Source organism: Ruditapes philippinarum, unplaced genomic scaffold (assembly GCF_026571515.1).
Source record: "Ruditapes philippinarum isolate M1 unplaced genomic scaffold, ASM2657151v2 ctg12371_1_1_1_1, whole genome shotgun sequence".
Taxonomy (NCBI): Eukaryota; Metazoa; Mollusca; class Bivalvia; order Venerida; family Veneridae; genus Ruditapes; species Ruditapes philippinarum.
Window position 1 is genome coordinate 1 of NW_026865938.1, and position 26,443 is coordinate 26,443.

Here is a 26,443-nt window from a genome sequence, read left to right on the forward strand (position 1 = left end):
TGTTTTATAAAAATGGCTGTTTTTAACAATTTTTTTGAAAAAATTTATTATTACGGCGTTAACGCGGGTTTTCCCTAGGACGACAAAACATCCCCAATTTTTTTTAAAAATAAACTTTATTTAAACAAAAATTTTCTATAAAATAAAACCCTCAGATTTCCCTTGTTAAATTGGGTTTTTTTGGTTAAATAACATTATTTTGGACGCTTTTTCTAAAAAATAAAAAACGCCCAAAGGGAACCCTACCCCGGGAAAGCATATTTCCACGGTTTTATTTAAAATTAAAGTTTTATTTCCCCGGGGTTTTTGTTTTTTCTATAGACATGATTAAATTTGGGGGGAAGCGAAAAAACCCTTTAGGGCCCCTTTGGGCCAATTTCCCCAAGCGAGGCAGATAATAAATTTACGAATTTCTGTAACCAAATTTTTAAAATGTTTTGTTAATGTGTTAAGCGAGATAATTTCCATTTTGCCCCCCTGTTTAAACAAACTTGGGGAGGGGCACAGATAAGCTTTAAACAGCCCAAACGTTATCAAGTTTCACCGTAAGATGCCGCCCAAGGCCCCTTATTTACCCTTTAATTAAAAAAATTTGGGGCGAAATTAAATTTGATTGAAATTTTTTATTTTATTAATTTTTTAAAACTTTTTAAACCCGGGGATTTTTAAATTATTAATAAAATTTTCCCGACTTTTTGACCCTATTGAATATCGGTAAGTTGTTTATTATACAAAGTCAATTGATTTTTCAAATGGAAAAAAATTTAGTTTTGTAGTGGGTACAAAAAATTTTTTCCCGGCTGTTGCCAATGATTTAAAAAAAACCGTTTCAATTAAATCCACAATTTTTGCCTTTCCTTTCATAATTAAAATTTAAAAATTAATAAGGGCCCCGAATTCCAAAAGATATGGGCCTTTTGTAGTTTTAACGGGATGGGTTCAATTTAAAAGCCCGCCCGTAAAATGCAAATGGGAAAGAGTAAACACCCAAAAACAGTGAACGTTGAGAAAACGAAAAGGGGGCTGTGAAATCGGCCCCTTTTAAAAACCGGAACTTTAAAATTTGTCTTTTATTTAAAAATTGCATGAAAAATTGAAAATTTCCGGTATGTAATCAAAAGGCTTTTAAACACTGATGTATTCGCTGGCATTATAAAAAATTGTGTCTTTCTTAAAAAAGTTGCTTGTAACGGGAAAAAAGGAATATGGGCCACTGAATTACAGATTTTAATTTGATGAGGGCATTATTTCCGGTGTTGAATTTACATTGAAAAAGGGGGAAAAAAATTTTGTAAAATAAATGAGAAAAACTTTTTTCATTATCTAAGTGGTACAATAAAATATACATCCAAAATATGAATGCATGCAGTACATTTCATGACTAGATCCTTAACATGATGAGAGAATTATGTTATAATGAATATATATACAGTAACGATTACCTAGAATACTATATTGCTACATAAGCTTCAAATGTAATGACAGACAGATTACCTAGCTAAAGCATTTCAGTTTTGATGAAAAGCGAAAACTTTGGGACATGTTAATTTCATGAAAATTTAAGAAGAAAATATAGGTATTTTTGTAAAATAAACTTTAAATTTTTTAAAAATTTCTAAGATTAAAAAAATACAAAAAAGTACTTTTAAATAGTTTTGAGTATTATTATATTTTTAATTAGCCTGTTAACAGTCAAAAAAATAAATTTTAAAAGTCTGTTATTTACTTTTTTGCAAAGAACATTACAAATGGAATGGGAGCATGAGGAAATGGCTTTAACAATGCAAAACAAGCAAAATGGGACAATAAGAGAAAAGGAATGGTTGGTAATATCTAATCTTTTTTTTTTACCTACTGTGACCTTATCATGCAAAAGACCAATTAATTTTAAGCGTTCTTGCACACAGTAAATGAGAAATTGTTGACGTTTTCAAACTGAGTAGTTTAGTATGACATTATTGAAATATGGATGATGGACAGACTAGGAATCTTTGACTGTCTGTAATAGCTGAGCTTTTGCTAATGTGAGCTAAAAAAATGAGAATACTGATGTCAAGGATGATTCAATAATATCCATATTTAAGAAAACACAGTTTTAAAACCCAATTACAATATTGATAAACAAGAGGGCCATGATGGCCCTGAAGTCGCTCACCTGTATAAAGGCCCCCGTAGCGGGGCCAGTTTAAACCCGAGGGCTTTTATTGGCTAGTATAAACCCTTCAAATTCCGATTTACTGGAGATTCTAAATAAAATTAATAATCGCCTTGAGTCTGTTGAACATAAATTATGTACATTAGAATCATTAGAAAAAAAAGTGTGTAATTTTGAAAAGGATTTGGCTAAATTATGGACATGTATAAATGACCAAAATAAAAAGGCTATGGATAAAATACATGAAATTGAAGAGCGGGCGGAAAGCACTGACTACAACTTAGGGTTATTTTCATCAAAAGTAGAACAATTAGAATCAAGAAGTAAACAGTTGGCTGATGATTTAACCTAATGTGCAATCTCAATCAATGAGAAATAACTTAGTGTTTGGAAATATTGAGGAGGCGCGCCAAGGGGAAAGTGAAGATACAGAGTTAGTATTGCGGGGATTTTTCTTGTGGGAAAAGATGAAAATTGCTAGTGATTTAGTAGCCTCAATTGAAATTTGAAAGAGTGCATAGGATGGGCGAAAGGCAAAGAGGAAGGGACAGAAAAATAGTGGCAAAATTCAATTTGTTTAAAGAGAGAGAACTGGTCGTAAAAGTTGGAAATCATTAAGACAATTCCAAGCATTTTGTTCATGAGCAGTTCCCAAGGAGGTGATTGATAAGAGAAGAGCGTTAATCCCGAAAATGAAGGAGGCTAGGACGAAGGGACAACGGGCCTGGTTATCTTACGATACATTGGTGTATATTTGATGGTAAATGCACAGCGAGACGACCGAAGATAGGGATTTCGAATGAGGATAACCTTGGAATTCTCTCCTGGAATGTTAATGGTCTGACTGCTGAGAAAATAGAAGACGATGACTTTATTAACATCTTAAAACAATTTGGTATTATCTTTTTATATGAAACCTGGGCAAATGTGAATTCAAATATTAATCTAAGTGGTTATGTATCATATAATTATTTTAGAAAATTTCAACACCGGAACTCTAGAAGGTGTAGTGGTGGGATCGCTTTACTGTATAGAGAATCGTTAAAAAGTGGCATAGAAATAGTGCGTAACCATTTTGATACAATCTTATGGATTAAACTTGATAAACATTTTTTACTTTAGAAAGAGATATATACATATGTGGAATTTATTTATGGTGTGAAGATTCACCAGCGTACAATGTATGTGATGTCGATTTGTTTAACGTCATTCAAAACGATGTGTATGAATTTGAAACGGAAGGAGAACTGTATTTAATTGGAGACTGGAATAGCAGAGTTGGTACGAAAAAAAGATTACATTGTTTGTGATGCATTAAATATTGATATTGATTATGATATGTATGACCCCAGATGTACCCCTGTTTCGGCCTCACTTGACAATACGTGTAACACTTTTGGTCATCGTTTAATTGAATTTTGTAAAAGTACAGGTTTACGTTATTATTAACGGTCGAATAGATCACGATCGTAACGGTAATTTTACGTTTATTTCGAGACAGGGGGCGTCTGTTATTGACTACTTACTCACTTTGAATTGTAATTTTTTCCAGAATTAGTAATTTTACAGTTCATGATTATACGGTATGGAGTGACCACTGCCTATTTCTTTTTAATTTATTTTGTAATAAATCACAAAAATATTGAAAAAAAACCAATGCAAGGAAAATTTTTGCAAATATGTTTGGTCAAATAACCTAAGGGAGGAATTCAGAGCAAGTTTAATAACTAAACTGCCGGTTTTTTAATACGTTGTTAAATAATGTAGATATTTGTAGTAATTTATCTATTAATGCGCTAGTTTTCTGATTTTACCTGTCTGATACAAGATGTAGCTAGCCCTTTGTTTTGTAAATCTTATTGTGTAAATAATAGTGTTGATTTTTGTAATACATTTAATGATAAAAATAAGGTTTGGTTGACCCAAGAATGTGTGCAGGCAAAACATGCATATTTAAATGCTTTACGTAACTTTAACAGAGTAAAAAGTTATGAAAATAGGGATGAGCTTTGTCTTTTAAAAAGCAATTATAAACATACTGTTAGATTAAAGCGTCGACGTCATATTGCTTTAAAGGAGCGTGAAATCGAAAAGTTACGTTTTTCCAATCCTAGAGAATTTTGGAAATATTTTTAAACATAACACTAGTTCGAAGAATAAATTTCAGTGGATGAATTTTTTGAATACTTTTCGTCTATTGGAAACGACATTTTTTTCAGTTCAACAAATGATGAATCTGAAAATTTTTGAAACAATGTATGATTTTAATAATACTGACAATGGTGATGAAATTTTAGATAGGCATTTTACTATTGAAGAAATTACAGCGGCTGTTAAAACATTGAAAAGGAATAAATCTCCTGGGAATGATTTTCTTTTAAATGAATACTTCATTGAATCTATTGATATATTAGGGTGTCATATTTGCGATATTTTTAATTGTATATTAGATAGTGGTTTTTTCCCCGAATCCTGGACTGAGGGTGTTATTATCCCACTGCAATAAAAGGGAGACGTAAATAATGTTAATAACTATAGAGGTATTACACTAGTTAGTTGCTTGTCTAAATTATTTACAACGATTTTAAATAAAAGGATTATGGATTATTGTGAACAAAATAAGCTTGTTATCTGATGCACAATTTGGTTTCACGAAAAGGAATTTAACTGCAGGTGCCCTATATATTTTATTGTCTGTTATTCAAAAATACCTAAATGAGAAAAAACGTCTATACTGTGTATTTGTGGATTTCAAAAAGGCCTTTGATAGTATTTACAGAAATGCCCTATGGCTCAAGTTATATAATATTGGTATTAGAGGTAAATTGCTACGTATTGTTAGAGATATGTACGATAAGGTTAAATCTTGTATAAAACATTGTAATTGTTATTCTGATTTTTTTGAAATATGCTGTAGGTCTCCGTCAAGGGGAGGTAATTTCACCGATAATGTTTTTCTGTTTATTGATGACGTCGAGTTTATTCTTAGAGCAGGATATAAACAGTGGACTTCAATTAAATGATATTATACTTATGCTTCTACTTTTTTGCTGATGACATGGTAATTTTGGGTGATTCACCAGAACAGATTACAAAAAGTTTAAATCTTCTCTATTCATATTGTGAAAAATGGAGTCTGAATGTTAATATTGATAAACTAAAGCAATGGTTTTTTAGAAAACGTGGTGGGTTGTTATCTAATGAGGAATTTTTGTATAATGGTGAAAAACTCGAAATTGTTAGTAATTTTAATTACCTTGGAGTTGTTTTTAATTACACGGGTACGTTTGTTTTAAATCAGGAACAGATAATAGGAAAAGCCTTAAAAGCATTAAATGTTCTACTTATAAATTGTAAAAAGCATAAACTTAATCCCAAAATATTATGTCAGTTATTTGATGCGTTTGTCGGATCCATTCTTTGTTATGCCTCGGAAATTTGGGGAAATAGTAAGTCAAAAGAAATTGAAAGAATTCATCTTAAGTTTTGTAAAAGAATACTTAATTGTTAAATGAATACATGTAATGCAGCAGTTTATGGTGAACTGGCTCGTTATCCTTTATACATTACAAGATATTTACGGATAGTAAAGTTTTGGCTTAAATTATTACAAACAGACAATATCATTCTTAAAGAAATTTATAATATATCTTATGAAGACTGTATAAATGGGTAAGAAAAATTGGCTTTCAAGTGTTAAAGATTTATTATCGTCGTATGGTTTTATGTATGTTGGCATAATCAAGAGATTTTATGTAGTAAATTGTTTTTATTAGAATTCAAGCAGCGTTTAATTGATTCCTTTGTACAAAGCTGGCATGCTGATATTTGTAAATAGTCCTGTTTTATTGTTATACAAGGATGTAAAAAATGTCTTCCAGTATGAAAAATATCTGGATTTATTACCTAGTAGCCTTAGGCATTATATTAGTAGAATAAGATTATCAGCACATCCGTTACTTATACAGTCTGGTCGTTATGGTTCAAATAGGATACCAAGAAATGAACGTTTTTGTATATACTGTAGCTTACATGATATTGAAGATGAGTACCACTTTGTTTTTGGTTTGCACTTGTTACAATGACCTTAGAAAGAAATATATTAAGAAATTTTACTACGTTAGACCTAGTATGTATAAATTCTTAGAATTATTAAATAGTGATAATAAGATTATTTTACGTAACCTTGCTTGTTATATACGAGAAGCATTGGCTATGAGAATATCAGTTACACATCGTTGAATTCACGGTTAATCCTCTGTGTAACATAGCGTAGATAAATAAGTATTGATTGCATAATGTCTAACTTAAAATATAGATTACATTTTGCTTTGATAATATTTTGATATGTTTTGTATTAATGGAATTATAAATTAAGCAATAAAAACATATGCTTTGCTAACATTTGACTATGATATTATTATGTAATGTGACTTATATTTAAATATATTTAATTGTTTGTATTTTGTAGACGATGTATTTTGTACAAGTCTGAAAATAAAGTTTCTGTTCTGTTCTGTTCTGTTTATTTGAACAAACTTGGTAGACACCTATTAGAAAATGTTTCATGCTAAACATCTAAGGTCTAGCTGGTCAAGTTTTTTTTACACATATAGTTAAAAACAATGACACACCTGGGGCAGGGCCAGTTTGGACCCAAGGGCTTTTATTTGAACAAACTTTGTAGACACTTACTAGAAGATGTTCCATGCTTAATATCTAAACTCTAGCTATTTGGGTTTTTTCAAAGAAGATTTTTTAAGTTTTTGCTTTACACATATAAGGAAAATCAATGACCAACGGGGCGGGACCAATTTTGACCCCCGGGCTCTTATTTGAACAAACTTGGTAGACATCCATTAGAACATGTTTTAGGCTAAATATCATAGCTCTAGCTCTTTTGGTTCTTTAAAAGAAGATTTTTTAAGTTTTTACTATATGCATATAGGGAAAATCAATGACCCCTTGGGGCGGTGCCAATTTTGACCCCAGGGCTTTTATTTGAACAAACTTGGTAGACACCCATTAGAAGATGTTTCATGCTAAATTTCTTAGCTCTAGCTCTTTGGGTTCTTTAAAAGAAGAATTTGTAAGTTTTTACTATATGCATATAGGGAAAATCAATGAACCCCTGGGGCGGGGCCAATTTTGACCTCTGGGGTTTTATTTGAACAAACTTGGTAGACACACACTAGATGATGTTTCATGCCAAATATCTAAGCTCTAGCTCTTTGTGTTTTTTAGAAGAAGATATTTTAAGATTTTTTCTTTTGGTTGCCATGGCAACCAGAGTTCTGCATGGAATTAAATTCTTTGAACAATTTTCAAAGGTGACCACCAAAGGAACATTCCTGTGAAGTTTGGATGAAATTGGCGAAGTGGTTTATGAGGAGATGTCATTTAAAGTAAAAGTTTTTGGACGGACGGACGGACGACAAGCGATCACAAAAGCTTACCCTGTCACTTTCTGACAGGTGAGCTAAAAAGAAAACAATGTATATTATCTATGCCCCTCGTTAAAACATGATAGAAATATCCCCAGAACCTTTTTACTCACAATAATAATACATGTAATTATAACAGCATTAATAAGTACATCGCCTTATCTAATAGTCTGAATCTTACCCAATTAAATGTTGCATGACAAACATTCTATTATAAAGCTTTCAATATTTCAGTTACTTCATACATAATCAGTGTTCTTTTCTAATTAAAGCATATATACAGAACTTGCTAACATGAAAAACAAATTTCGTCACGATAAGTTTATCTCATGTATAAAATTGCAACTTGCTTGCAATTTAAGTAATCTATTTTAAGATTCTTATGCTAGAAAGTATGGTGATTGCTCAATTTTAAGTCATTTGTTAAAAACATTTTCATAAATTGGAAACACACTCTATAAATGGCTTGGTACTTCATATCAATTTGTGAAATTTCTTTTATTATGAATATTACTTACTGATAAATGTTCACAAAATTGCAAATACAATGTAAATCTAAAAACAATGCTACATAATTAAGGTATTATCAAATTATATAATGATTAAGACAATGGATTGAAATGATAGAAAAACAAGCAAATGTAAAATGAACATAAAAAAATATATACAGTCGACTCCGCTTATAACGAACTCAATGGGACATTTAAATATCGTTCGTTATATCCGAAGTTCGCTAAAAGCGAAGTAGCAACAACTTGCTGACTTGTTTTGATGGGCAAATTTGCCATGAAAAAGGCATACCTGTCGCTTGTTACCGGTATAATCTGCATTTTAGGCAGCGGTAATTTAATGCGGGTCATTTTATTAAACTATATATTATGAACATGGTACATGTATTTAGACATGTAGTACTTGTCTATAAAGTGCTTACCATTTGTATTCTTTTACTATTTGTTTGTTGTTGTTTGGTTTATATTGCAAACAAAAAATCGGTTATTTTGGTAATTATCGGGTATTTACAGCTATTTATCAACTGAGGGTGCGAAATACAAATTTTCCGTAACAAGTAGGAAATTATGTTGTGAGAACATTTTAACAAAATCTTTATTCTTACCCGTGCTGTCGGATAGCGGTACTCATGTACTGATCTTAATCGAGAGCATCCCGATATTTTAATTATAACAGTTTGTTTTAACCGAGGAAATTTACATGTTTTCCGCCGTCTGGGACTTGAAAAATGGCTCGCTATAGCCGAAAATTCGTTATAAACGAGTACGTATTAATATAAAATTAAGAAGGAATCGGCCGGGGATATCAGATTTAGTTCGCTATTAACGACAATTCGTTATAAACGAGTTCGTTATAAGTGGAGTCGACTGTACATGTAACACTATTGACCATAAGAAACAGTTAAGTCAAACAAATGTAATAGTTATTATGCATTTAAATTTGGGGTGTAGTGTCATGTTTCTTTGGAAATTGAAGTCAAAATAGTTCTCAGAAATCAAATATTTCTCTGACAAAGATAGAAATGTTATGAGCATGATGTAAAGCTCCCACAAACTTTCTGATATAACTCTAGTGCAATCACTGTTTGTTTTTACTTTGACTAGAATCAAAAATGATACCTTTGTTTACAGTTTGTGTCCACAATGATAATAGCATATAAATAAATATTATTCTTGTCACTTGTGCCTGGTTATATAAAAAAAGACAAATTTCTAATAAAGGGAATGTACAAGTTTGTTTTGTGTATGTTAAGAACAACTTAAGCATGTAAAATAAAAAGGGAATGGGGAACATGTATTTTTAAAGGTATTATAAGTAGATTTCAACAATAATAAATGAATGATTTCAAAATTAAAAAAAAAAAAAAAAAAAAAAAATGGGTCAAAGGACAGAAAAGGCCGGGTTGCATTTCTATACCAAATATCATGATTTGCTGTAATGTTTTGAAAAATATTTACACTCTGACCATTAATGTGGAAAATTTAAATAAGTCAGTTAACAGGAAGTGGATGAGTGAAAGACTTGTAAAATCGAATCCCACATTATAAGACCATGTGGTCAATGCTGCTTTGTCAAATATCAAGAGCCTGTGATAAGTAGTTGCTAAAAAAAAAAAATCTTGTCACAAAAATTTCCTACCATTGACCATTAATGTTGAAAATTTAACGGTAAACGGGGCTTGGTGAGCGACAGACCTGAAATCAAATCCGACGGTATGGGACCACGTTCAATACTGTTATACCAAATATCAAGAGGCTGAGATAAGTTTGGTATGGAAGACAAAACTATGAAACTATGAACATTTGGTTTACATAAATTCCATAAATAAGTTCAAGTGGGGGGGGAGGGTAATTTCTGGAAATAGTCATGCTTGGTCACGCAACATATGTTGTAATGATAAGAAATATAAACAAGAGGGCCATGATGGCCCAAAGTCGCTCACCTGTATATAGACCCCCGGAGCGGGGCCAGTTTAAACCCCAGGGCTTTTATTTGAACAAACTTGGTTGACACCCATTAGAAGATGTTTCATGCCTAAACATCTAAGGGTTCTAGCTTGTTGGGTTTTTTTTAAAAGAAGATTTTTCAAGTTTTTTTCTTTACACATATAGTTAAAAACAATGACACACCTGCGGGCAGGACCAGTTTTGATCCAGGGCTTTTTATTTGAACAATCTTTGTAGACACTTACTAGACAATGTTTCATGCTTAATATCAGAACTCTAGCTATTCAGGTTTTTTTTTGAAGAAAGATTTTTAAGTCTTTGCTTTACACATATAAGGAAAAAATGAATGACCCCCGGGGCGGGGCAATTTTGACCCCAGTGCTTTTATTTGAACAAACTTGGAATACACTCACTAGAAGATGTTTCATGCTTAGTATCTAAAACTCTAGCTATTTGATTTTTTCATCAAAAAAGATCTTTTAAGTTTTTGTTATATGCATATAAGGAAAATGAATGAACCCCGGGTCGGGGCCAATTTTGACCCCTGGGCTCTCATTTGAACGAACTTGGTAGACACCCATTAGAACATATTTCATGCTAAATATCTTAGCTCTAGCTCTTTACATTCTTTAAAATAATTTTTTTTAAGTTTTTACTATAAATATATAGGGAAAATCAATGACCCCCTGGGGCGGGGCCAATTTTGACCACAGGGCTTTTATTTGAACAAACTTGGTAGACAACCATTAGAAGATGTTTTCATTCTTTGGGTTCTTTAAAAGGAGATTTTTTAAGTTTTCATTTTATACATATAGGGAAAATCAATGACCCCCCCCCCCAGGGCGGGGCCGATTTTAATTCTAGGAACAAAATTAGAACAGTTTGGTTTTGGAAACCTATAGGTGATACCATAGACCAAATATCAAAGCTCTAGGCCAATTTTTACTTTCAGACCAGAATATTTTTCAAGTTTTTTACTATATGTATGTAATGAGAATCAATGACCCCCCCGTCCATTTATTTGAACAATCTTGATAGAGGTTCTACTACACAATGTTTTCATGCCAAATATCTAATCTGTAGCCTTTGCCAAATCAGAGAAGAAGATTTTTCTAGATTTTACTATATACATATAAGGAAAAACCTATGACCCCCCAGGGCCCCGGCCAATTTTGACACTAGGGACAAAATTTGAACAACTTTGGTAGAGGACCCATAGATTTGATACCATATACCAAAAATCAAAGCTCTGGCCCATGTACTTTCAGACAAGAAGATTTTTTAATTTTGTGTTTTTTTGAAATCCCTTTTCTGGCCCTATGACCTACATATGCAACAGACCGGAACCATTTGAACCACTTTGAAACGGCCCACCCAAGGATCATTTCTGTAAAGTTTGGTCGATGTGCAGTCATTGGTTTCAGAGGAGAGGTTGTTTTTATGTTAAAAGTTGACGACGCACGACGACGGACACACAGGGCCATCACAATAGCTCACCCTGAGCATTGCTTAGGTGAGCTAAAAAGTAAATTAAATTACTTATAATATTTCTTTAAAAAAAAGTTCAAAGGGATATTAACCTGAAAATAATGCTTTAAGATTTTAAATTATGAACCTAGTCACATAAGATGTGTGATGATAAGGAATATGTATTTGAAGTAAGAGGTAGATGCCTTTGAAACTTTAAAAAAGTCATTTAGTAAAAAATAATTTTTTCCAAGTAACAAAAAATTTAAGTTCATTGGGGAGGTAATCTTTTGGCAATTATTGGTTTGCTAGAAAATTAACAACCTTGTCACTAAATTTGGTTTTAAGATAAGGAAACATATATTTGAAATATTTGAAGTTGATCCCTTAAGAAAAATAAATAAAAAGTTAACAGTAAATTTAATAGCTTGTTCGGTTAGGACAGGCAACGCTCTACCAATTTCTAAGTGCTTTTGATAGGGAAAAAGAGCCCTTTGGTAATGTTAAATATTAACAAAAGGGCTCCAAATTTTCCTTTAAATCCATGTTTACTGTTATAGGCCTTGAAAGAGGTCCTTATTATGCCTCTTCAAAGAAGAGTATTAAAATTTTCAATTTTCCTTAGCCAGATGTCAAATAGTATTAAATATCTTGAGGTGGTATGCAAACTTTAATTAAATAACATAAAATCTAAGTCAGAAAAGGGGCATAATTCTGTCAAAATGCTTGATCCAGTTTTCCTCCTCCCCCCTGTTTACAGGTTGGGGTCATGATGGTGAACAAGTGTGCAAAGTTTCAAAAAGCCATATATCAATAGACTTATATTTGAGAATATTACAAAAACTTTTAACATAAGTTTATTATACACCTATGCTGACACAGAAGCCGACAACAAAACTGACGCACTTTGGCGACTACAACAGCTCTACTTTTTCTTTATCGAATAGTCGAGCTAAAAAATAACTTTTTTAGGAAAATTCTATCTTCAAGAGGAGATAAATTTTGAAAATATTTGGTAATAGAGTAATGAAACCTTGTCACATAAGATGTGGTTGATGATAAGGAACATATATTTGAAGTATGAAAGTTGATCCCTTTAAGAAATAAGGAAGTAACGATAGAAAATAATATTTTTTAAGTTAAAATTCTAAGTTCAAGGGGAGATAAATTCTGAAAATAGTGGTGCTAGAATTATGAAACCTTGTCACATAAGATGTGGTTGATGATATGGGAAACCAAAACTTCAAATCTGACTAGAAGGACGCAGACGCCGGGGCAAGTAGGACCGGCTCTCCATATACTTTGTATAGTCTAGCTAAAAATGAAAAGTAAGAAAGTGTTTTATGCAGTAAACATTAATATAAATATAAAAGTGATATGGCACTTTTTGTACTAAGAAGCAAGGAATGATATTTTATTTTCTTGCATCCTAAATCTATAGTAAATGATATTTTACCGTACCTTTCTTGCCTATTAAATGTATTGGTATTGTACCTAACAATATTGCTTTAGCAATGATGTTCCAGGGTTTTCAACATGTTTGTTTACACAAAATGTCCATACATATATCTAATTTTCTATTATAATACATATATATATGCATTAAACTTTATGCTTTAAAACAAAAAAATAGAACTTTTTACAACATTACCATTAGACAGGATTAATTTTGACCCCAGTGACACTACTGAAGTTTTCCAGATTGTATGTTAAATGATAAGCAGACTGGAAATCTATACACCTGACAATCTATTTTCCTTTCTTCGAATTTTCCATGAATATGTTGAACATAAGGCTTGGAATTTTTTTTAACAACATAGCAATATTCTGAGGTATCCAATGCATTTCTCTGCTTAACTTCAGCTAGAAACTTTTTAAAAGGAAGTTTTTCACCATATATTTCCAATACAAATTTAGGTGAAACATGTAGGTCCACTGGCATTCAGGGCTTCCATTAAGATCCAAAATTTGGAAGTCAAAGACTGCAAAATGTTCTTGACATTGGAAGTAACAAAATATTGGTAAAGAAGAAAAAAGCATTACATTTTGGAAGTCACAAGCCAAATTCAAGGAGTGTAAATGACTCACAAACTTCCATTAATGGAAGCCCTGCCATTACTATGAAAATGGTAGCCTGATGTTCATTTACAAATAGTGTTTATACCTTTATCATTCAAACAAAAAGTTTCTTCCAAAATTGTGTATTTCTCATCTAAACAAACAACATGGCACATTTCAACATCTTACAGTTCACATATATTCGTCTTACATGTCCACAGATATTTATATACAATGGATAGGAAGCTCAGAAAATAGTTGATAGTCAGATTCAGATCCACAGTGCGCTTCGGTGATAATCGTGTTTTCCCACTAACCCCCGATTCTCGCACTCTCGTTAAACCTCGGCGATATCCATGAACTACTGTTTACATTGCCGACATTTTTTTTTTTGAGAAATATCTGTGTGGAAAAGTGTGTATGGTACGTTTTAACATAAATAACTATTGCTTCTTATGTAAGTAGAAAATGCTTCGTCTTTTTTTGTCAATATTCCTCTTCGAATTGAATATGGCGGTATTTTGGCTACTATTACCCAGGATGCATCAAATCTTGGAAAATCCCGAAACACATGATAACTTGCACTAGAACAACCCCAATAATACTGAATTTAACTGTATGACGTCTAAGTTACTTCTACATCTATATTAAGCTCCATGACATGTCCAATCAATCAGTAAATCAATAAGTTGATTGATCATTAGAATAAATCAGAGAATGAATCATCAAGTCAATGAAATCGAGGAAATCAACACTCTGAAATTAAAAAAATTACATCAACATAAAACTAGAGTTAAATCAATTTCCTTTGTCTGAAATGCATAATTATCATTTAAATAAAAACCTCCAAATTTATGGTCAATTACAATAAACCCATTCACACTTTCTATATGATCTAAGTAAATAACCGAGGTATATCAAGTGAAAAAATACGAGTTGCTTCCCTTATCTTCGAGTAAAATTGATATCTCTTATGCTTAAACAAAACCGCTAGTTTGTTCTGATTAAATGTCCGCTTTTAAAATGTATTACACCAATAGCAAACGTTGGATCTTAGCTTCATCACAGTATATTCTTCAACACATCTTTTGACTCCACAAATATTCAAATGAACAGTTAACCCTACCACATGTCAGACCATTTTACATACAATTTATACAGTGAGAAAACAACCGGTTATCTTTATTCCTAAAACTACTGATAAGAAAAGCCTCTTGTCTGCTAGTTCTGAAAGTGTTTATCGGTGTATTAAATATTTACAACACATTGAACAGCTTACTTAACCTGTAGGTACCGTATATTAACTTATGATATAGCTATATGCTTTCTATTGGCCGCCACAATCATAAGTTCATTTAATTAAGTTATTATAAAATATATCATAATCATAAATAAATTCTAAACTCACCAGTTCGTGGAATTGAATGTACCAATAAAAGCATTATCTTCTTCAAACACGCATACTGTCAAACTCTATCTCTCTCTGCTGTAACTTCTGCAAAATATAATAAACACAATGTGCAAAGTGATATGAATAAATTGTGAGATTAAGTAAACAGAGAGCTAGATTAACGGATTTTTCTGAAAACAATTCTCAAAGGTTCCAAATCACGAAAAACTGATGACATTTCAAATCAGACCACACTCGTTACTTAATTAAAAAATTATCTATGACATACACTCTATAAAACACTAATTTAAACCAAATGCAACTCAAAATAATACTGACCAACTATCAATAATCCATATTTCCAATAAATTAAGAACAATTCGATTTTTTTACAAACAAAGCCGCTTAAACATAGACAAAACTAGTGATATTGCGGGGAAAACAAGGGAAACAACTCAAACAACAAAAAAAATATATCAAGACACCTGAATTATCAACACTGTTACACATCATGAAATCCAAATAAGAATTCCAAAACAGATTACAATAAGTTCAAATAATATTGGTAAGTTTTCTGTACCTACTTTTAGAAAATGATGAGATCAGCTTTCACATACAAATATAGCGTCGAAAACTTTGTTTTGGTACGAACTACTTCCTTACGCAAAGTTAACGCGAATGAATACTAATGATGTTTTTTACTGATTATATCCTGAAAACATGCAAATAATATACGATAGAAATAACACAATCAAAAATGAACTACTGACAATTAAAAATCTTATCACTTGTGTGTGACAAGAAATTCTGTGTAGAACTACTTTGCGTTGTTCGGTACCCATTCTTCTATTGTAATCCCGCAAAATGTGATAGAACTGTATTCACTGCTAACGCAGCGAATACAAAAACCGATAATTGGACGGTTGAAAGGGGAAGATTAACAGTATGAAGTCAATTATATAGATAATTACCCTGACAATACCGGACGTCGAAGGTGTGAATAACCTTGCAATTGTCAATTGGTTGTTTGTTATTCACTAACTGAGCGGTAACTAAATAGTAATTGTCTGATTTGTTTATTATGTCTCTTTTTACAGTTTGATTTACTTTGATTTATATTTCTTTCTTTAAAACATTAAAAAAGTGTATTATTTTTTATATTTCTGTTTAAATAATGACTAAATGACTATTGATACTGCATTATCTTTTCAGGACTTTACAACCGGATCATATATACTGTAAAATATTATTTTGTAAACCCCTTATGTATTTTATTAATACCTGGTTGAATAAAGATATTTGAATTGAATTGAATTGTTTATTATGTCTCTTTTCACAGTTTGATTTACTGTAAAGCATATATGTTACCGTTTAATAGTTATGCCTAAATGCGCAGGTAAAATCGGTATGAATAAAAACACAGATTTTTTTATAATGCGTTGCTTTTGTATATTAATTTCCTTATGTAGAAATTTATTGACTATTTGTGTAATAAACTAACTTACTCGGTCCGTCAATATGCCAGTTTATTTGGTAACTTTATAAATGTACTAATTAAATAGTTCTAAATTTACATAAAATTAAATAGACAGGTTCTTGTCTTAGGTAAATGGTGGACTTCGCAGGCATCATAGCGTGAAACTGATAACGATCGCTGATTGGCTTATCTCCGTGGCCCCTGTCAGCTTGATTGACAGGTCGGCGTTATGTCAATTTTTAATGACTGCATGTTTATATATGCTTATATTTTTTGTATGCATTCTATTGAGCCTCGAAACTTTGTTAATATTTATTTACCTCATGTTGTCAATGTCTTGACCTGAGAGAAATAAAGATATTTGTATTTGTATTGTATTTGATATATAATAACTACTTGTATGGCTGGCTTTATGCTACGCACGCCTTACGGCAAACTTGTTTTTCATCCCTTATTACTTAATCGCTACGTCTTAAAAATCTGTATGACACCGATTAGATTACCATTTGAGCATATTACCGTTTAATCTTATAAATAATGTTTATTTTTGTTTGTTTGTTTTGAAAAATTTTCAGTACTAATTTTTCATCCGACGATGATAACAATAGAAAAATGAAACAATTTCCATTAATGGAATTGCTTGGTTTTATCCATTATATGAACAATATTAAAAATTTGTTTTCTATAAGGTTATTATTACAACTGAACGAAGTGATCAACATATTGTTTGTTTTCCGAAAAAAAAACACCTTACCGCGGTATTTATATTTAATGAATTCAAATAAGTTATAAACTTCAAATCCAGGAGAGATTTGCCATTTAGCTTGTGAAACTATTTGAATGTCAAAATAGAATGGATGAGACAGAAAATACAGATAGCAGACCGGCGAAGAGTACATCATAGCATTTTGGATTGTTTTATATTTAAATGAATTTTGGTGATTAAATCGTTACATAATTATGATACTTTCCTGTATTCATTCCCGTCATATTCCAAGATAAAATGCCAATGCCTGTTTTGTTATAATTATTATTATCATTATTACTGTTATTATTATTATTATTATTATTATTAGTAGTAGTAGTATTATTATTAGTATTATTAATTATTAGTATTATTTCTTCTTCTTCTTATTATTATTAACATTATAATTAATATTATTATCATCAATATTATTAATTATTATAATTATTATTATTATCATTATTTTTTATTATTATTATTGTTATTATGATGATTTTTATTTTATTATTATTATTATTATTATTATTATTATCATTAATTTATTATTTTTTATTACTATTATTATTATTATTATTATTATTATTATTATTATTATTATTTATTATTATTATTTCTTCTTCTTCTTATTGTTAGCATTATTTTAATCATAATTATCATAATTATTATTATCATCGATATTATTATTAATTAATTTTATTATAATTATTTTATTATCATTATCATTATTATTTTTATTATTATTATTTATGTATATTATAATTATTATTTATCTATTATTATTATTTTTTATTATTATTATTATTATTATTATTATTACTTTTTATTTCTTATTATAATTATTATTATTATTATTATTATTATTATTATTATTTTTGTTATTAGATCTATTATTTATTTATTTATTATATTTATTTATTATTATTATTATTATTATTATTATTATTATTATTATTATTATTATTATTATTATTATTATGTTGCATATTCCCTGCCATTTTATTTGATTTTTGGATTTTATTTTATTCGTATATTTTGTATTATATGTTATAAGCGCCACACCTAAAAGATAGAACACTCTCCCATTTGCAAAGAATGGGAATTATCTCCCATTATAAGAAATTGGATTTTTTTCCCATTTATCAAAATAGAATTTTCTTCCCATTATTAAGATGGGTGATTTCACCCATGGGTGCGTTTCACCCATAATGAAAATGGGAGATTCTAAAAATATTTATATTTCGATCTATATTTTTAGGAAGGAATATCTTAAGTCAAGATTAGTGATTTTTTTTTAAATAATGGTATATAAATTTTTTTAATTCTCCCGTGATTTTTTTCTCCCATTCTCGTAAAGAGGAAATGAAACCCCACGAAACTCCCACTGGGAGACCAAATCCCCAGTGGGGGAATCGAAAAACCCCATGGGACGGCCAACTTTGAATGTCTCCCCTGCATTTAATTTTAAGGGTATCGTCATTTCAAAGGCCAGGTTTTACTTGACTCTATCTCTATTATTGACCGGTCTTTAAATTTTTTCTCTAATCAATTTAAAAAAGGTAGCTGAGTTTGCGAAAATTCCGGATTTGCAAACTTATTCCGGAGGCTGTTACAACCTGTTGTCTGACAAATAATTTTTCTTGGGCCTCAGATGAGCATACTGAAATGTTGTTGTTTTTTGCCAGTTTGACATATAGAATTATTTTCTATTTAATCATAACTGAATATTTCTTGCTAGTTTCTGGCAATTTGTTGCTGTTTTTCTTAACTAAGAAAGGAACAGTCCTTAACTTGCACACTTATAGTATTGACATTCAGCATTTCAAACATAGATTTTTCATGATTCTATTTAAATATTCAAATAAGATTTATTATGTAAAAGATTTCCAAGATAAGTTTATTTTTCTGCAATATAAGTATTTAACCCAAATATGGGCATACTGCACAGTATAATTATCTTTAATTTATAATTAACTACCAACAGAGATAGTACTTGTATTAATTGAATTGTATTCTGATATAATAATTTCAATATGGAACTTTAAATTGTAATTCAGTGTTCATTTGTATGCTCACTATGCTGTATTAAGGTCCAGATTTCAGAAACAGTACATTGTTTCATTATAAGTATGTTAAATGACAGTACATGCATAGTCCATTATTGTAATTTTGTATAAAGACTATCAAAGCATACTGGTCAGTTCCTTTGTTTGATTTGTATCTTCTATGGTAAGTGGACAGATGGTTGGCATGTTGCAGCCTTTTACAGAAAATTAAATTCTGAGGTGTTATGTAACTGAATGGGAAATATGTTACAATCAGCTGTTATTGATTATACAATATTGATTTATTGGACTCTGTGGCTGTCAGCACACAGTTGCAATAATGATACTAGTGTTTAATCAATTGTATTTGTTTGAATAATAGAAAATTTATATTTATTGGTGATTTGATATTTTAGTCAGTGGTAGTAGATTAATTTTGTTGATTATATGTTTCCATAATATAGAATTCTCAAATATGAGGGTTTTTGTTGTCTGATAATTATACTTTTATTTTGTTAATATACTAGATTTGAAGTTAAATTTGATAACTTGCTTTAGCAAGAAATGAAATTTTGAACAAATTCTCTTTGTAAAGAAAAGTTTGTTTAAAGTTGGATTCAAACCCAATGTGGTGAGGGGTAAGTGACCTAAACCACTCACTTCCCAGCACATGTATATGAATGTCATTGTGTGTATTAAGGTGTGTTTGTAATAAATGTATTGTAGGAGTCAATAAGCCAGCAAAAAGCCCAGTAGTAATAAATAGTTAAATGTAAATCAAATAGGCATTTAGTGCTGTATTAAACTAATACTGTCTTTTAAAAATAATCTATCAAATCTGTAATTTTGAGGCACATTATGCCTCAGAAACAGTGTAGAAAATAGTGAGTATTATAATTTTCTAAATAAATGGCTTAATGCTGAAAAAAGTAGTGCTGAACGTGAAATGATTTGTTTACAAAAGTTGTAAAATGTATAAAAATATTATTGTTTTGACTTTTGTACAAAATACAAAATTTCTGTAACAGTTTTCTGTCATAACTGCCAAAAAAGCAACAGAAGCAAAAAGATGGCTGAGGTAATGACATTTAGTAATTTGCTGGATACTTTTGTGTATAACAGGGCAACCAATAAAAAGGATTTGAAGAATTGAAAAAAAAATCTTGGTCATAGTCAGCATTTAAGCACTTATCAAAAGATGTATATACATTTGAAATTTGATGCCAGTTTAATATCTTTGCATACACATTTTGACTACATGTATCTTAATTTACTTAAATGCTAAAGCTATATGGTTCTATTTCACAGGTGTAGGAAAATCATGTCTTCTTCTACAGTTTACAGACAAAAGATTTCAACCTGTACATGACTTAACTATAGGTAAGATTGATTGTATATTTATACATGTCCTGATTTAATTGGAAATACACATAAATGTGGGTATCCTTTCATTGATTTATTGAAATTGCATAGATCTAGTTCACATGTGTATTTAGGAAGGAATTTTTCATTAGTTTTTGGACAGGCCCAAGAATTTGGTTTTAACACTTAGCTAACTGGATCCTGCCAGTGTGATCCCTATTAATAGGAACACAAGTAAACAAAATGAGTCTAAACTCTTTAATTTTTTTCTGCTTTATTCTTTACATTTCACAAGGAAGAAATAAAGTAAGTTATATATAAATGCAAAAAAAACATAGTTATTAAGGAAAGAAATTCTCAATATTTGTCAATGTGTACTTTCTACCAAAATTTCTTCCGGATTTTGTTACCAGAAAAAAAACTAAATTGTATCATTCATTTAAGAAATTCATACATAAACCATTTAGTACTGCTGGGGGTATGTCATTTCATAGGTTTTTTATTTTATTTTAAACATGTAAAAAAATTTTAAAAAATGATGTATTCATAACTTGTAAGAGCATAGGGGTATTTTTTATTCTTGAATTGTAATGTTTTACTGTTCACAGTCCTGTAATCTGCTGATTTTCTTATTTGCCAAGCTTCATGGTGTTTAGAGCAGTTGATATCAATTTTGGGAATATCAAGATAGAAATTTCTGGATTGTCAATCAACGTTATAGAGCCTGATACAGTCTGTAAATTTGTATAGACTCACTGATAGTTGAAATTGGTCACTTAGTTCCAGCCCCCTTGTGGCTGTGGTGTTGCCTTAAAGGGTTGAGGCATCAGAATCCCAGCCACTTGTTATCTCATTTATCCCTGTGTGTTTGTAAGAGGCGACTGAAAGGGTTTGAATTACTGGAGTCAATGCATCTCTTTGCTCCAGAAGGTGAAATGGATTTTACCAAAGGTGTTGCTTTAAAAATTTGAAGCTGAAATGATCTTTCCTGTTTCAGCGCCATATGACCCAAGCTTTATTGTTGCACTGAAAACAATAACCAAACAAAACAAACAAACTTAGTTCCAGCAGGTTACCATTAAGGATTAATTGATAAAGTATTTGCTTTTTGATAGAGACTTATTTAATGGTTATAACCTTTTGAGAGCTAGGGGCAATGTTATTAGACATGTGTCACCATCATGCTCAAGGTGAGGTGACCAAACTTTATACTGTTAGCCAGTCAATTTTAAGATTTTTATTATACTTTTGGCCATTAACATGCTGGCTTTGCCGGAACAGTTCATTTAAATTTTAAGGTATTTTCATGAGGAAAATTAAACAATTGATCAGTCAACAGTATCAAACCTAGTTGTCAGACTGCATGGATGTTTAGACCTGCTTGGCTCTGTACGGCAGCAAAGATTAATAAGTGACTTTTGGTCCCTAAAGCCTGTAAAGGTCAAGTTTTAGAGAGTTAAATGAAGTTATGTCGTATTTATATTACAGGGGTTGAGTTTGGAGCACGTATGATCTCTATAGATGGTAAACAAATCAAACTACAGATATGGGATACTGTAAGTATTATTTTAATACCATCTTAAATTTGTGTTGTATATATACTTTTATCTTACTTTGCAAAATTACCCAAAAGACTCGGAAGAGAGCTACCAAATGAGAACGTTGGTTTGTTGGTTTGAGTCTTATGACACAAGTAGCTCCAGAGTCCAGTAGCACAAGTAAAGTAAGGTATATAATTGTATTTGAGACAAACCAAGTAAAATAGTATTGTGTTTATGACAGAATGTTCATTCCAGATATCATTTTAACTAAGTATTCGATAGCTGCTCTTTTACTATAAAATATGATATTTTAGATTTTCATTTTGAAAGTGATTAGATATCTAGGAGAAGTACTTTTCATAGCAATATTGAAAGTTATAAATATTTGACATTTTTTTTATAAAATAGTACCCATTTCAACTTCAGAAATGAATATTTTTTTTACCCTTACCATGCGTGGAGCTACAGATTACAGTGATAATGGTTAATGTCAGAGCTACATTATGATTTTCAGTGATAAAATAGGATTTTATGATTTCCGTAAAATAACATCACAAAGAGAATTTAGCCTATTAGAGATTGTAATCAGTTTACTGACATTAAAGCTCTAAATGGGAAGTAATATCATGCAGTTTGCTTTTGAAAAGCACATTTGATGTTGAAAAATCCATGATTTGAATGCCTCTGCATTAATTTTATAGATTGTAGACTGGAGTATGATATTTTTCTTGTATGCCTGCAGACTACATTGTACTCTAAACTTAGCTGTAACATTCTCATTATATCAGCAAGAGCTGTTATATTTAGACATTCTTATGTATGTAATTCAGGAAGAAAGAAACATGAATTTGCAGTTTTGAAATATGACTTTGACCTCTATAGTCATTGATTTCCTAGGTAGTTCCCCTCTTTTGCTTAAAACATAGTTATGAGTATGATGATATATTGATTTAGTTTAATTGATCATACTTGTGAAAAAATGTCCGTTATTGTGAATGTGAGGTCATTCATTCTTTCATACATTCATTCTTTCATTCAGTCATTCATTTATTCATTCATCCAAAATTCCAATTAATCAAGTCTTGTTTTCTAGGCTGGACAAGAATCTTTTCGTTCCATCACAAGATCTTACTACAGGGGAGCAGCTGGGGCACTTTTAGTGTACGACATCACAAGGTGGGTACATAAATTTTATGTTTGTATTTAGTACCAGAGTGAAAAAATAATTTTACTTAATACAGGGAGTGTGTTTTTGGAGAAAATAGGCAAAAACTTTCTGCAATAGTCTTTTAGATCTTCCACTGAAGGCAGATTAAGCTACTGTATGTGAACTGAGTACACACAGAAGATATTAGTTGCAAATATTCAGAAGCATGTCTATAGTCAAACCCCAATCATAAAGTTGGATTTGATATGTTATGACATACTAATGTTTGCTAATGTGATTTCTCCTTAATTTCAAAACATTAGACCTGAATTGCTAATTGGGGAATAATGTAAAATAAGTCCATGTGTGCTCTTGCTGGATCAATTATAAGTTCAATATTTAATGTCTTGTAAACTTTGCACCATTTAACCCTTTCGCTGCAAGAGGATTATTGTTTTATTGATCACCTATTTGCCAGAGGGTTTTCTAAGAAATTACTATATTATTAATTAATATAATTATTATTATTTGTTATTAGTATTATAATAATTATATATGTTTCCAAATCTGTGAGTATAATAATAATTATTGTCGATGGTATAATTTTCTTTATATTTATTTAATTTTTATTATTATTAATTTATTATTATTACTATTATTATTATAGAAACGGCTAAAGCCGTCCATATGGCAAATACGCCGAAAATAACAGGGACGGCATAAGCCGTCCCTATGGCAGTGAAAGGGTTAATTAAATTATAAGTAAGGAGTTTTCTTGTTTGTACCACATACATCAGCTTTGTATTGAAATACTCTTGTGTATATTGATGAATAATATTCAAAATTGTGTTTGTTTACATCCCCGCACAAACTCGTAATGTTGTATTTGACAGACGTGACACATTCAATCATCTGACCACATGGCTGGAAGATGCCAGGCAACATTCCAACTCTAATATGGTCATAATGTTAATAGGTAACAAAAGGTAGGCACTTATTAATCTTATTATTTTTTTTTTTTTTTAAATATTGTGTTGTCCCTCATTTAGCTATTTTAATTCTAGGATTTTGATTATTTTATATATTAATTGATAAGATTTAGTTCAATATTATATAAAAGTAGGGGAAGTTTATGTTACAAAATTTAGTAGTGTCTGGATGAAATACTCATAGTATTTGTTGCGACAGTGTTGTATTTTTGTTTTTGGGGATACTTATTATTACCTTATTGAACTGTTCATTCATTGAATACTCATTCTTCATTGATGTCTGAATGAAGGCCAGTTGAATTAATAACTAACTTGTGATCTGGCTAATACAATGTATTAAGGACTGATGTTTTCTCATTTCTGTATAATTTATTATTTACTAGGGTTCTTGCAATTCCTTCACTGAATTTTGTTAAATTCATCATTCATGGAGTATGGACATAATTTCTGAATTTTTTTTGTTGAACAGACATCTTCTTGTTTCACATAATAGACAGAATAAATTAATTTCTGCTTACGTTTGGAGGTGGAAAAAAACAACCTCATTACAACTTTTGATCATGAAGAAAATCTTGGTTACAAAATTAATTGAAGTAAAGGCATTTGATTATAAGAAATCTACATTTGTCAGGCTAATTATGTTAAATAGGGAAACAAATAATGAGAATCAATTGGTTATAATCATTCCATAGTTGTTTGTTTTTCTGCGTACAGATTTCATAAGCAAACTTTACCAATTGCTATTTATGTTTAATCAATCATATTCTTGCTGGTACTTGTATTTGCATGTGAGGAAGCTATCAAGCTAGCTTACGGAACGTCGGTAGTTCTACTCAGGTACCTGTTCGTGCCTGACATAATGCACGGAAGGGCACCTGAGGTCTTCCTCCACCAGTAAAGCTGGAACGTCGCGATATGACCTATACTGTGTCGATGTTAAGTAAAACCCCAAAAAAACAAACAAAAACATCAAACATAATGAGACCCCTGCATGTATGAACAGTTTATAATCTCTTAATTCCAGTGATCTTGAGGCAAGAAGAGATGTGAAGAAGGAAGAAGGCGAGGCATTTGCCCGGGAACATGGTCTTATTTTCATGGAAACCTCGGCTAAAACTGCGGCCAATGTAGAAGAGGTAGGTACTATTTTAATATCTTGTTTTAAGCAGCAGGCCTGTGGACTCATGCTAATAAATTTAATGAAAATTAAGCAAAAGTATATCAGTGGCGGTAAAATCAAATTACGTGTATTGTTCAGGTTGTCTGTAGGCCTGTACAGACTTATGAAAATTTTACAGAATTTACTTTATAAATATCATGCAGACAATAAAAGAAATGCTACAGATATACTTGACATGTTGTAAGTCAAAATCAGATTATGCCAGCCCTATACAACAAATATTTCTAACTGAAAATGTAAAATGATTAATGCTAGCAGAAGGCATTTACAATACACATTGATTGCCTAAAAAAGTGTCATGATATACAGATTGAAATGGTCCCTGCCTTTTAATATGATTGTTGCAGGTAGAAATATGGTGATAAAGGGTTAATTTTATTAGGCATTTAGATACTCCTGTGCCCCTCTGTCCATTATATAAGGCACAAGGGGAGTAGGAAACTGACTAGAACTGTCACAAAGGCTACCCCCTCTTTCATCTGAAAAATCAAACTAGTTGGGTTACTTAAACACACCCAAAACCAAAAACTCAAAGTATGCAACTTTAAAGTAGCATGTTATTAATTAATCTTTTGTTTTTTGTTAACAGGCTTTTATAAATACAGCAAAGGAAATCTACCAGAAGATACAAGATGGTGTATTTGATATTAACAATGAGGTAAAAAAGTGTTAACATAATTTCTATATTTGTTTTATTTAAAAGAATATTTGGTTACTTTGAAACTTAGTAATTTACATTTTTATGCCCCTTGATTTTGACTTTCTCTGGCTCGCATCTGTAGACTGACAAAACAGTGGGATGTAGTGGTATCCATATCCTATGGCATTTTACATAAAGATTGGAGGATTTTCCAGTCATCTATGTTTCTAACTACTCGCCATTGTAATTTCCTAAAGCAAATTTTTTTTTGCTAATTTAGTATAAGTAACACTAGCTTGAGCTCTGATTTTGCACGTTCAGTCACTTCATTTTTGTGTCGCCTCTACAGA

At 30.8% G+C, this 26,443-nt stretch overlaps 1 protein-coding gene and 1 long non-coding RNA gene across 2 annotated transcripts; one reads left to right on the forward strand and one right to left on the reverse strand.

The window, feature by feature from the left end:
* Positions 1-13,643: 13,643 nt before the first annotated feature.
* LOC132730794 (uncharacterized) lies at positions 13,644-15,355 on the reverse strand. Its single transcript, XR_009625799.1, has 3 exons — positions 15,310-15,355; positions 14,989-15,075; positions 13,644-14,336 (listed from the first exon to the last, which is right to left on the reverse strand). It is a non-coding gene; the product is annotated as an uncharacterized LOC132730794 (long non-coding RNA).
* A 5,134-nt stretch (positions 15,356-20,489) lies between these two features.
* LOC132730793 (ras-related protein Rab-2) lies at positions 20,490-26,173 on the forward strand. Its single transcript, XM_060716810.1, has 6 exons — positions 20,490-20,614; positions 22,085-22,152; positions 23,231-23,313; positions 24,178-24,270; positions 25,298-25,409; positions 26,043-26,173. Exons 2-6 carry the CDS (start codon positions 22,105-22,107, stop codon positions 26,124-26,126), a joined length of 420 nt encoding a protein of 139 aa, XP_060572793.1. The 5' UTR covers positions 20,490-20,614; positions 22,085-22,104; the 3' UTR covers positions 26,127-26,173.
* Positions 26,174-26,443: the final 270 nt, after the last annotated feature.